The sequence below is a fragment of the Amphiura filiformis genome, chromosome 5 (assembly GCF_039555335.1).
Source record: "Amphiura filiformis chromosome 5, Afil_fr2py, whole genome shotgun sequence".
NCBI lineage: Eukaryota > Metazoa > Echinodermata > Ophiuroidea > Amphilepidida > Amphiuridae > Amphiura > Amphiura filiformis.
Window position 1 is genome coordinate 14,366,772 of NC_092632.1, and position 13,923 is coordinate 14,380,694.

General features: G+C 35.0%; 2 protein-coding genes across 2 annotated transcripts in view; one reads left to right on the forward strand and one right to left on the reverse strand.

Annotated features, from left to right (window-relative positions):
* LOC140152689 (globin-like) overlaps positions 1–13,923 on the reverse strand; it is a 121,754-nt gene that overhangs the window by 72,253 nt on the left and 35,578 nt on the right. The window lies entirely within an intron of this gene.
* LOC140151659 (uncharacterized) lies at positions 8,827–12,921 on the forward strand. Its single transcript, XM_072173994.1, has 3 exons — positions 8,827–8,920; positions 9,854–10,330; positions 10,629–12,921. The coding sequence occupies exons 2-3, from the start codon at positions 9,856–9,858 to the stop codon at positions 12,608–12,610; spliced, it is 2,457 nt and encodes an 818-aa protein (XP_072030095.1). The 5' UTR covers positions 8,827–8,920; positions 9,854–9,855; the 3' UTR covers positions 12,611–12,921.

Consider the following 13,923-nt stretch of genomic DNA (forward strand, 5'->3'; position numbering starts at 1 on the left):
TTCACAAAGGCTTTAAGTATAAAACTACTGGTACCATTGTATAGATGGTGAAACATCTGGAAATCTGTACTTCCTGTTTTGTAAACAAGTCCCAAAACATGTATACATACTAGTCTGACAGGTAAATGGTAATATTTTAAAACTTTGCAAAACCTATACAAAATATAAAGGAAACGACAGGTGTATTTCAGTAATCGCTATACCGTTTGTTATTATTATGGCCTCTTTGACAAGAAAACTACGGGGTGTCCCAAAAAACAGAGGCCCCTCATTGCGCCCTCTTTTTCTCCTATTTCTGAAAAGTTGATTAAATATATTTTGGTATGTAAAGAAACCTTTAATCGTTAGCTTTAATAAACCAAAACAATTATTTCAATCGGCTCACAACTTTTGAAGATATGCTCTTTTGAATAAAAGTACCCGTTTTGCACTCTGTCCACGGATAGCAAACAGAGTGGTTGGGATGGCTCATGCTGTGGAGTGGCCTGCACGATCACCAGACCTCACACCACTTGATCTTTTTTCCTTTGTGGCAAAATCCAAGATCTTTGCAAACGTATTACTGAATGAATTCGCAAGTATAACGCAATTGATGCAATGAGGACCAGGGCTGAAACCTGTATTCGCCAAGGAGACAACCAGGTAGAGGGCAGAGCAGCACAGTAAACTCACTTCAGAAGAACCAAAGACAAACCAAACAGCCTTTTAGGGCTACCTTTTATCCTAAAAAGAGAAATGACTTATGTTGTAAATAAAAAACAGAAAGCAAGAAACAACAAAGTAAGAAAGTAAGAAACATAATAAAACAAAAAGGCCAAGAAAAAATAGGTAATTGCAAGTAAAGCAAAAGAAGTCCCATTCGGTATCCATTCTACCCACAAATTAATGACACTATTAACGAAATCCATTGCCCATAAACCCACCGGTAAAGCCCATTCCATAAATAAAGTTATTTTATAAAGTTATCATTGAGGAATGTTTGATATTCATGCATGGTATGTGTACTCCTTTTCAATCTTTGAAGTAGCCAAACCTTCTCCGTGGACAGAGTGAAAAACGGGTACATTTCTTTAAAAGAGCATATCTTCAAAAGTTTATTACAGCTAACAACTCAAGGTTTCTTTACATACCAAAATATATTTGATCAACTTTTCAGAAATAGGAGAAAAAGAGGGCGTAATGAGGGGCCTCTTTTTTTGGGGGGGACACCCTGTATAATTTACATTTTTATATTTATATTATAAGCAAATATGATGTTCTTTGTAAATTTGAAGAAAACCAAAAAGAAAATATACGAAAGAACCGTTCAAGTACCAGGCATCTTTGTGATATTTAAATGCAGGTTTCATGGTAATGTGAATAATAGGGGTTTTTGAACTCTTATTGAATGACCTTGAGTAAAGGAAGTCAGAGACAAGCATCGGCGATTTTTACCTGTCTATTTATATTTCACTTTTCATACAATCACAATCCGCTTTAGATGATAATTAATTTAACCTTATCAACGAAGTCAAAGACAGAGGAGTACTGGAGACTGGTAAAATCATTTGTTTATACAAATTGCCTTGCATATGAATGCAGGTATAATTGTCATTCTAGAGATGACAAAACAGACTACCTATGATATAAAAACACAAAAATAAAGGCTATTTGAAGCTGCGCCGGCAACTTGTTTCTATTCATTCCTTTTTGTATATTTTTTCATACAACCGCAGTACGTTTTTAAGGGAATGTGAAATTTAACCTTGAGAACGTAAAACTGCTTGTTTATACAAATTGTTTTTGCATATTAACGCGAGTACGATTGTCATTCCAGAGATCACAAAACAGACTTATTCAAAAGCGCACTATAAATGCTTTTAAGCCTCTGCGATTGTTGTTATGATGCATTGCAGTGTACTTGCTACTAAAGTATACAAAATAGTACAGCAGGTGGTACTTAAATCAATGGAAAAATTTGTTATAACCTGTACAAAATCATTTTTGAAGTCGTGATATTGCTCACTTTTATGTAAATAAACGTAAATTATATTATCGAGAATGTACTAAAACTAAAGGGGCCGAGAAAACTTGGCCTTCTTTCTAAACTCTTGCCGTCAAAGCAGCATCTATATAACATTTGCTATTTCGCTGTATTTTTCAATGACATATCGGTTATCATTCTTATATTCTTGTATTTAATTCTGAATTTTAGAAAAATACTACCAATTTACTTACTAACTCTACTTACTTATTCGTTTTCAATGAAAGATAATGTTATTATATATTCTTTCAACGACGTTTCTGACATTGAGAAAATAAAGTACAGCGTGGGTAAGATTAATCTAATTCCATACATTGCACAACAAAAGCATGAGCAGTCAGTTTCACGCGTACATAAGTAACAGGTGACATTCGTAACAAGACCTTTTACAAGACACTATTATAAACGACCTGTAGCCTCCCACGTCTATGCCTGAGATTGAATGGGGTTCAGTTAAAATATATGGGGACGAATATAAATTGTGACTTTTCAGTGAAATTCGATTGAATAAAGCAAACGAGTTTCTCACTTTTATGGATCAGCTCACTTATCGCTGTCGAGTGGGAGTGATTGAGAATAGTATTACAGGACGACATGAGATGTGTGCTTTCATAAACTTGTTGTGGTGTTGTTAAAAGGCGTACGTAAAATACCCAGTTGTTGCGCCAAATCTACGGATTTAAAGCTTAGTCGTTTATTTTTGAATGGTACAACTTTGACATGCATTTTTATAACATATTTTGAGTACAAACCTGATGATTGACAAGCATGGCCTCCTCTATGTTAGCAGAGATAAAAATCACTTTACTTTTATAAATGGGAGAATAATAATATTATTGTACGAAGTGGATTCACTTCAAGAACACTTCAATAATAATTCCGCTTCATTTGAAATCACATCAGAATAATCATTCGATAAGAGATAAATACCATACCCTATTGAACATTTTTCACACATTTTGTCAACAGTTGTACTCATCAGTTTAGCAAATGATGTGTGCATATAATTATGTATTATATGTGTTCCATATTACATAGTTGAAATACAATTCAATTCCCCAATATCTGATATGTATATACAAAATGGGTGCACGAAAGGTCTGACAGGTGTTTTTAGTAATAGTGATACGCTCGCTATGAACCAAAAATTGTCTCATTCCGGGATACATCGCTAAACCCTATTTAATAACCACGGCTGTACATTTTACAGCAAGTTATGGATGAGTTTTAGTACCCGAAACATTCAAATGTCATTCTATTAATGTTCAATACATTTGTATCAATGAACTATGTCCTGACAAATGACAATGTTTGAGTCTATTACCCAGAACACATTCATTACATTATTGCGACAGAAGAATGTTCACGTAATTCATTTTGTCACCACTATTATTCTTTAAAATTGGTTTATTCCATCTTATTCAGAAAAACCCCGAAATGATTCGGATTTCCCCAAGAATGTCCCACATATCTCGTTGTCATTTACTGTAGTTTCTACTATTAATTTTAGCATGATTGGTTTTCTTGGGTATTCTGATGTGTATTCGATTATTGCGTTCAAAAGGAACATAAAAAGCAAAGGACTTTGCAATGCCATGATTGCTGCAATATTTTATATTCTTTAAGCTTTCAATTTAACCTCCGCTGTAATTGTAACATATATCATGGTTTCACTCGACATTGTTTTGATTGAAGGCAATTCATAATTCTAACATAATCAATGTTACTTTTAAAAGAGTTTATAACACGTTTATAACGTTTTAAAAACATTTTTGCTATACAAATTTAATCTGAGATGGTTTTTTGTTTTTGCTAATAGCAATAGCCATTAAATTGTGCCACAAAAAAGTACAATTACAATCATCATTGAATTATAGTTGACTTTTCGCTGTCTGCCGTGGATGTGTTGTTTTCTTTCCGTTATTCTGACATAGAGAAAATATAAAGTACAGAGTGAGTAGAATTAACCACAGACCCTAGCATGAGCAGTCAGTTTCACGCGTATATAAGTAACAGGTGACATTCGTAACAAGACCTATTACAAGACACCATTATAAACGACCTGTAGCCCCCACGTCTATGCCTGAAATTGAATGGGGTTCAGTTAAAATATATGGGGACGAATATAAATTGTGACTTTTCAGTGAAATTCGATTGAGTTAAGCAAGTTTTATGGACATGATGGAGCAGTTCACTTAGCTCTGTCGAGTGGAAGTGATTGAGTAAACTTGTTGTGGTGTTAAATGGTGTAAACATCGTGATAAATTTACGGATTTAAAGCTTCGTCGCTTTATCTTTAATTGCTACAACATATTCTGTACAAACTTGATGACTGGTAAGGATGGCTTCATCTATGTTAGCAGAGATAATAAATAATCAACTTAATAATCAACAATAATTTCGCTTCATTTGAAAATACATCAGAATAATTATTCGATGATAGATAAATAACATACCCTATTGAACATTTACATTAATGCTGTCAATAGTGGTACTCATCAATGTAGCAAGTGATGTGTGCATATAATTATGTATCACATGCGTCCACGCCGCCTTAACAAGTAACCAAATTACTGTTGAAATTCAATTTAATTTCCCTATACGTATACAAAATTGGTGCATGGAGGGTCTGACAGGTGTTTTTAGTAATGGTGATATGGGTGATACTCTGTTATGAACCAATAATAGTCTTATTTCGATTACATAGTCTGACATAGTCCGATAAACCCTATTTAGTAACCATAGCTCAATATTTCACGGCAAGTTGTGGAGTTTTAATACTGGAAACATTTAGATGTCATTTTATTAGTGTTCATTACATTTGTATGAAGGAACTCTGTTCTGACAGATGAGAATGTTCTAAACCAGAAATTCATTAAATTAGCGCGGCAGCATAATGTACATGTAATTCATTTAGTCCCCACTACACTTCTTTAAAATTGGTTTTACCATATCTGCATTTTAATATAAGAAAAACCACGAAATGAGTCTGATTTCTTCCAATAATGCTTCACATCGTTTCTATTTTCTGTAGCATTTACTAATAATTTTAGCATATGTGATTTGTCTTTGATTATTGCACTCAAAAGGAAACAACAGAAGGCAAGGACTTACCATGATTACCATGACTAAAGGATTGATCAAAATCACGGATTCTTTTATACATTCTTTTAGGTTTCCAATTAAACACCGCTTTAATCTTAATAGAATTATATCACGGTGTTACTTGACATTGTTTTTATAAAACGGCAATTAATTATCACTCGTGTCAAAATTTAATCTCATATGTCACGCAATCCCATCTAATTATGAAATTGAAAATATGATTAAATTTCAACAGAAGCTTGTCGTTTTGTGACTTCAAATTACGTGATATAACATCACAAGGAAATAAAATCACTATGTGAAATGGAATGTAATGTTCAAATAACCACTACGCTTATATCTAGCTCGTCATATTTTTTTAAAAATCAAATGTATTTTCATCACCAGGTGCGATATGAAACAATACTGTAAGGAACCCAAATTTGATACTATTCGTCATATCATTTTTAATAACAAATTTAATTTCAGTAACTATCGTTACCATCAATCTTCTTATACTTTTCATTAATACCACTACTAGCTTTTCGGCCTTTATACATCCGTACTGCGTTGACCTATATAAAAAAATTGTGCTTCCAATATTTTGACGGAAGTATTATTATGAATATCAAAATATTTCTACAAACTAATAGAGAAACTAAAGCTTCCTTATTAATAAACGTTAGATTCAAAACATATTCAATAGGAATTCACCCTATCCATACCTATGATCCCGCCTTCCTAATGTCTAATGTAACCGTATGCCGTGTACCACGAATTTGGGGCATATGGTACAAAAGCTGTGATGAAACTATTTAATTTGAGCAATTCGATTATGTATCAAATAAAGGTATATACAAAAAGATTACCAAATTCAATTTTACTCTTGTTTTGTACAATTACAATAAGTCTCTCTTTTTGTCATAGCAGTGATAATTTATTAAATTCATTTTGTTAAATATGTATCACACCTCCCGCTAAATGTACATTTTTACGAAAAAAATCCAAGACAAGCACTTCTTGTCAAAACAACAAGGAAAGAAAATATTGGAATTATCATCGATTGTTTTAGTCCTTGATTTCAAATGTTTTTACTTCTTTACAGGAAAACATCTAGATCCTTTGTATTTCCCAATTTGGCAAAAAGTTGTTGTGCTTGTGTACGTGGGTCATGTAGTCCATAATGCAGTTCCCTTCCGGGTCTCGCCTCCGGTCCGAGCGACTAACATGCGAGCCATACCTCAACAAGACACCGATTATCTCTGATAATGGTCTGTTTCTCACCTTTTATCTAATACTAAAATTGCACATATGTATAAACGACATAAATGGAAGAGTGATTTTCATCATTCGAAATTGAGGCCTCATTTGTCTACCGTAGGGGTAAGTGATACTATAGATTGATTGAACAACAATGATGTATAATAATATATAATAATAATAATAATAAACATACAAATCAAATTGTCGACATAATAAGCCATTTACTACCAATTTTTTTAGTTCACGACTACAAATTTCAGCGGAAATTAACATAATTCAAAATAAACTACGGGTAATTCATCGAATCCTGTGCAAAATATCATCGAGCCCTTATTTCCGAATCCCCAACATTTCACTCCATTTAGCGACATATGCACTTTGTCTTCAATCTACTGGGCATCAAACATATTGCTGGTTTATATGAAACAAACTGGTTTCGAAGGAAACCTTAATCACTCACGCGGTAGACTTGTAGCCTCGAGAGTTTCAGCTTCATTTTCAAAAGGGTTATATCTGACACGGCGCTTCATCCCATTTTAAGCTTCTTTCTTTACCACTTAACACGCATGTTACTTCATACTTTGCATGCGGCAATACGTTATGTTAAAAAGAAAGTGGATTTAAAGTCTTGAAAAATATCAAGTAAACTATTATACTCAGCGTTTGTACTCATTTGAACGTATATAGTTTTCCTGATGAGTGCTAAGCGAACAGTTTCATAAAAATTAACTTGTTCCTTTGTTTCCTTTTTAAAAAGAGGACGAAAGAAAATTGCGTGACACCGTCTGCTTCTCCATTTGACGGGATAAATCCAACAGGTCGACAAATCCGACAGAAGTTTGTCATTTTGTGACTTCAAATTACGTGTATTTTTAGCATCATAAGAAATGCAATACAATCACTATGTAAATGTATGTATATAAACCACAACGCACGTATTTCGTCTTTCATCATCAGCTCGATACGCAATAATTATAAGCAGCCCAAATTTCATACTATTCATTATTCCATTTGTAATAATATATTTAATTTTAGTTATTATCATTTCCATCAATCTTCTTATCAATTGCATTAATAACACTAACCAGCCTTTTGGCCTTTATACATCCGTATGACGTTGATTTATTTAAAAATATAATCGTCTTAATATTGCACATCCAGATTTCTCAAAATGCCTTTCCGTTATTCTGACATAGAGAAAATAAAGTACAGAGTGAGTAAGATTAACCACAGACCCTAGTCTTTTTTCCAGGGTCTGTGGATTAACTAAATCCATACTTTGTACAACAAGAGCATCAGCAGTCAGTTTCACGCGTACATAAGTAACAGGTGACATTCGTAACAAGACCTTTTACAATACACCATTATAAACAACCTGTAGCCTCCCACGTCTATGCCTGAAATTGAATGGGGTTCAGTTTAAATATATGGGGACTTAGCCAATAGGAATTCACCCTATCGGCCTATTATGTATTTGTACTTCAAGCCATATTTTTTTTTCTATGATCCCGCCTTCCTGATGTCTAGACATGTAACACTTATACATACAAGGGTTTACAAACATATTCAATACCGTATGCCGTGAACCATGAATTGGGGGCATATGTTACAAAAGCTGTGATGAAACTATCCAATTTGAGCAATTCGATTATGTATCAAATAAAGGTATATAAACATTTTCTGACAACTCGATGGAATGAGTGAAAGTAATTTAAGATTACCAAATTCAATTTTACTCTTGTTTTTCATATTTACAATACATCTCTCTTTTTCATAGCAGTGATTAAATTATCACACCTCCCGCGAAATGTATCTTTTTACGAAAAATTCCAAGACAAGCACTTCTTGTCAAAACAACAAGGAAAGAAAATATTGGAAGTATCCAATATCATCGATTATTTTATTCCTTGATTTTTAAATGTCTTTACTTCTTTACAGGAAAACATCTAGATCCTGGGAATTTCCCAATTTGGCCAAAAGTTGTTCTTTTGACTTTGAGTGTACGTGTGTACTTGGTGATGTAGTCCATTAACAACAACAACAGTAACAGCAACAGCAACAGCAACAGCAATAACATCAGATTTGATTGTCGCTGTTAATAACACTTCAATAACAATAACAATTCAATAATTTGAACGTTCACCACTCTTCATTTTGTAAACTTGATCAGAAAGGGGAAGCTCATTGTTCCAAAATAGTTGTCATGGTTGTGATAGGCACGTATTTCATACATACGTCATATCTCACACCATCAAAAGGAAATCAATCAACTTTCGAACTGGTGGTCAACTTTAAACTATTTTTGAACTGCTCAAAACAATAATGGAAGCAACAAAAAGTCGCGGAAACGAATAGCTTAACTGATATCGCAGAAATCAAAACTGGGAAAGTCCATGCTAAACTTTACTTACTATAAAGAGAGTTACATGTATTATACATCACAAATTCTAGTTTTTGTGCAACAACCCCGGAACCTGGGAAAAGTGGTCCGGCCCTGTGAACATAAGACTATTTACATACGAAGGAAGATTAGAAAAGTCATCAATCCAGGTAAGAATATGAAATATTTGGTGATCACACGTAGACACCGTGTCATTGGTACTCTGACTGGACAACCACAATGATCTTTTTTAAGCCATTTTTTTAAATACAAGCTACAAAGGGTGGGTTGTTGTAACTCCCTTAATTTTCTATTATAAACGTCATATACCGTTATATTTGTTACCAATGTATAGCTATGGGTCTCCTCTACCCAGTGGTAGAAAAATAAGTACAAACATTCACGTAATATCGCTATGACGTCATAATGCCCCCGCATAATTGGCATAATTGGGATACTCTGGCAAAATTGCAAAACCTATGATGGGCCTCATCAACACACCCCCTATATGGTAATTTTTTATGGTCGGTCCCACAGTGGGTCGGTCCTGCCCCGAGTAAGGTGCTGGGGTAAAATGTTATCACTAAAATTAGCGCAAAGGACGGGCCTTTATACGATTAGCTTCAGACGTTTTGGCGTAAACACGGGTGTTTGTTTTTTCTGGATGAAAACCTTGGGGTTTGTACAACCCATCCCTGCCTTAAAGTTCCCTTGTACATATTTAATACTACTGTAAATGTATTGATAGAATAAGCAAAGCTTATTGGCGCTTGAAATCGTTATATTTTACGGAATCATTTTGGTAAGAAGTTGACCTACATTTTTTGGGATAAAGTGTAAAACTCTCTCTATATTTTAGGCTTTCTCAATATCAGTGATTTGGAAAAATAATCATACACAAAATAAAAAATATTTGAGAATATTTGTCATGTTTATGAAATGTTGCGCACCCCAGCAAACACAAAATATTTTTAAAACGTTATAAACGTACTATAAACGTGTTTTGGTTTTGGTCAAAACGTTTTAACAGCATTTAAATGTCGGATTACATAAAGGTCGTGAAAAAGTTTTAAAAACATCATTCGATTATGTTTTATAATCAGATATGGAACGGTCAAGAAATCTCGCTACTGTAAGGAAATGGATAGAAGCCTTTATCACCAACATCACGAACTCAGAACACCATCACACAGAAAGAAAAACACTTGATATCTACCATGAAGCCCGTGAGACAGGAACCGCACCAGGAACCACTTGTAAACTGCAATTTCTTGGCGATAGTGGAGCTGGAAAAACTAGTTTGGTCAATAAGTTGCTGGGAAGGCAATTCAACCCAGATATAAAATCAACCTTTGCAATAGAAACCAACACGTTAAGCGTCAGTAGCGTCGATGAGAAAAGGTGGCAAGAGAAGACCTCTAACAATGCATCCGAAGATTTTATTGACATGCTTTCGTGGTATTTAAGGAAGTCACTAAAAACAAGAAAGGACGAAGTGAATACAAGAGGCACTAACTTGAAGATACCGCTATGTATTACTGGTGTTATGCTCTTTCTTTCTGCGTCTGTCCAAATAATCGGTCCGTCAGTAACTCCTATGATGTTCATTTCCATTGCTACAATTGCATATTTATTTTCTGGAAATTGGTCAGAACTGTAGCATATTCGACCGGCCACGTGTTTATTTACTACTGCAATAACAGATGTAGCTTACTTCCCTCTGATACAGATGTTTCAGGTGAAATTTTCGTTGTATTTTCCTTTGTTGGACTGTTATATGGCTTTCTCTTAGGTAGTGAACTAATGACAGTGTTCGTCGTCATCTGGTGCACAATTGATCCAATTAAAGCTCTCTTTGAAGACGATAAATACATATAGCATCATGTATTCCCAAGGAAGTTCACGATTCTCACGTACAACAGTTTGCTCCTCAAGTCGGAATACCAGTAGGACATTTCATGGTTCACATCTGTTCTTTGAAGCTGAATAAACTTGTGGGAAAGAAATACAGATGGGTGAATCAAATAACTCAGAAGTGGTTGGTGCTGACCTCTTTACCAATAATTATCTTCCTGATCTCCCCTATATTTCCTCCGTGTTTCCATTCTTTTGTATTTGGAGTTTTCTTCGCAATCCGTCTCAACGTTGGTTTGCATCCGGGTCACCAAGTGTTGAGTTTTATGCTGAGCAGATTACATCCATTGCGATACTTCAGCTTGATTTCAATTCTCATTCTTGGTTTCATTAGCAATTTTACAAACATTGCCTTGTTTCGGTATCCGTTTGGATTCAGCAACATATTCTACATCTGTCGTTTACTCACGATGAGTTTGATTGTAGTGGTAGAGATTATAGAATTGTACAGAGCTGTATTTAACCCGAAACCAGTTCAAGACGTCTACCAAGTCATCGGCAAGAAAAATTATTTAGAACATGTTACCGAAGACATTGAACTATCCAGAAGTTTCAACCTCTGGGACTTTGCAGGACAATACTTTTACTATAACACTCATCAGACATTCATTGCAAAACATGCCGTGTGTCTTTTGATTTTCAACCTCGCCTGGTTTACTGAAAACTCGAATCGATATGTATCATTTACACGAATTATATTCTGGCTACAATCGATATTAACTCATACCAAAGGACCAATATTTCTCGTTGGTACGCACTTAGATCAAGTCAACTCTCGGCAGGTGGCACAACTTCAAGATTTCTTCGAAAAGAATCTTCGTAGTTGTCAGCGCAAATATAACTTCAGAATAAAACAAAATGGAGATAACCCATTCTTTGCTGTTAACAATAAAAGTCAGAGCGAAGGTATTGACGATATAAGGAGCCTGCAAACCGCTGTGAAACTTGCAGCGATGCAACTTCCTCAAATGAAGACAGAACATCCGATTAGATGGTGGCAGTTTCTTATATATGTCCATGAGAAACGCAAAGAAGTTGCAGAAAACATTTCCATACAATCATCACTTATCACAAATTTTAATACTCTTCAGAAAGCTTTTCCGAATATCGAACTCCCCGAACTCAGAAACATTCTGAAATACTTTCATGACATCGGAGAAATTATTTACAATGAACGCAAACAAATCATTGGCCTAGATCCACAACTGTTGATTGATGTTATGTACACATTGACGACGACTAAATCTGTAAGAGAAGATGGTATCTTGTATCGTCAACATATCAAGTCAATGTTGGCCGATGTAGATGATACCTTCATTGAATGGATATTAGCGTTGCTGGAGAGTAAAGATCTCATATGCAAAGTCGAAGATCAGAATGGCAATGAAGATTCACAAATATATCTGGTGCCTTTCTTGCTACCAGATGGCTACCCCGCCACACCGCGAGGAACAGAATGGGATCAGCGAGTCTATATCGATTTTAGTGAATACGAACCACACGCGGTGCTTTCTCGGTTGATGGCAAGATGCATCACTGATTCGGAAACATCTGAATACAAGAAAGGAAACATCTACCGTCATGGAGGACTCTTCACCTTATCTAACAACATCACGTATTTGATCACAGCTTTCAATCCATCTCCAGAACAACATCTTCTTGACGTTGCCGTCAAGACCCTGCCACAGTCTTCCTCTGCAACATTATTGCGATATCTTTGTAATATCCTAAAGGAGTTACATGAAAGAGATTTTCCTGAAATGACGTACGTCTGTGGAGTGAAATGTCCACATAGCGCTCCTCATTATGGATGTCCAACGGACAACCCTCATTATATCCATATCATTCCTCTGGCTTCAAGCCAATGTCCAGATGTTGAATATGTTCAAGGAGAAAAATTAATAAGGCTGTGTATCAATAGAGAGGTGGAAATTCATTTGGGATGAACAATGGTGTAACTGTTTATAGAAGAGCATACCTAGTTTGAAATGTCAGGCACAGATGTTATGCATACAGAAGGATTTTGATTATTGTTGATTTTTCGCTGTCTGTCGTGGATGCGGTGAAAAATGTATTACTAGGGGAAAAGGAGCAATTGAACACAAATGTCAACGCCAATGAATTTCATATTGGAAACCATAAATATGACAGCAAATATGACAGCATGTGACACTTTGAGGTTCTCATATTTTCGTAACATTCTAATAATATCCACTTTTCAAGTGCAGTACTCCAAGATACATAATAAAGTACATGCGTTACACTGTAAAAAACGCTTTTGTGTATGTACATGTAAAGTGTATTGAATTGTGGTGTGATATGAAGGTGGTGTGTGAGGTGTGTCTGTGGGATGTTGGAAGTGGGTGGGATTAATAGGATGTTGGTATACAAAGCGCAAATGCATTGCCGATAATGGTAAACTTTACATTGTTCTGCTATTCATGTCGCTAATTTGCTTGTATTTTTGGTGGTGGTTTGTTTCGTGTTTGTGTAATTGTTTATGTGAAGAGTGTGTACATTTCTCTCGTGGAGAAGTTCAATGTGTTGTTTCCTTTCCGTTATTTAATTATTCTTCTCGTCTTCATTCTTATCACGGATATAGAATAACCATTATGCACATTTAATTTAATCATGTTGCACTGTTCACCATCGGAGAGAGCGAAAGAAAGAGAGTGAGAGCGAGAGGGTGAGAAAGAGCAAAGTTATGTCTTCTTCTGCACAATAATATATAATAGGAAAAGGTTAACTAGCACTGAATGAACTGTGCTTCCAGCTCGTATGCATAATTGTTGCGCAATTCATTATGCTTTGGCGTTTTATTGCAAGTTAAAAGAAGAAAGCGATATTTCTTAAGGGGAAAATGGCATTTAAAGCACGAAGCTGATTTCACCTTATAATAAAATACACACATTCCAAGCACGTGCATGGAGCATGTTAAATTTAATTGGGACAAAAATGCACTCGTCCTTTTACTGGAACTTGAATGTTGTCGTGTGATCAGATGTACTGATCAGATTTAAATACAAATGCTTTTAAAACAATATGATGATTTTGTATACTTGTTGTAATTGCAACTGTCATAATATTGTGATCATACATGTATGTTTTCTGGTGTTGATTTAACATTCCTTGTCACATAAGGAAAATGTTTGGCTGATCCTAATCATGGTAATGATGCATAATCAAATAGTTTTCATTTCCCGACCGTTATATTCATGAAATGCACACATGGTCTTAAGATGCATACAATTGCGTTTCG

What these genes read in the sequence shown, in the direction of transcription:
- LOC140151659 (XM_072173994.1), top strand. Translation starts at nt 9,856, where the DNA reads ATGGAACGGTCAAGAAATCTCGCTACTGTAAGGAAATGGATAGAAGCC. An exon ending in TGCGTCTGTCCAAATAATCG is followed by an intron (nt 10,331 to 10,628) that starts GTCCGTCAGTAA and finishes AAATACATATAG; the next exon opens with CATCATGTATTCCCAAGGAA.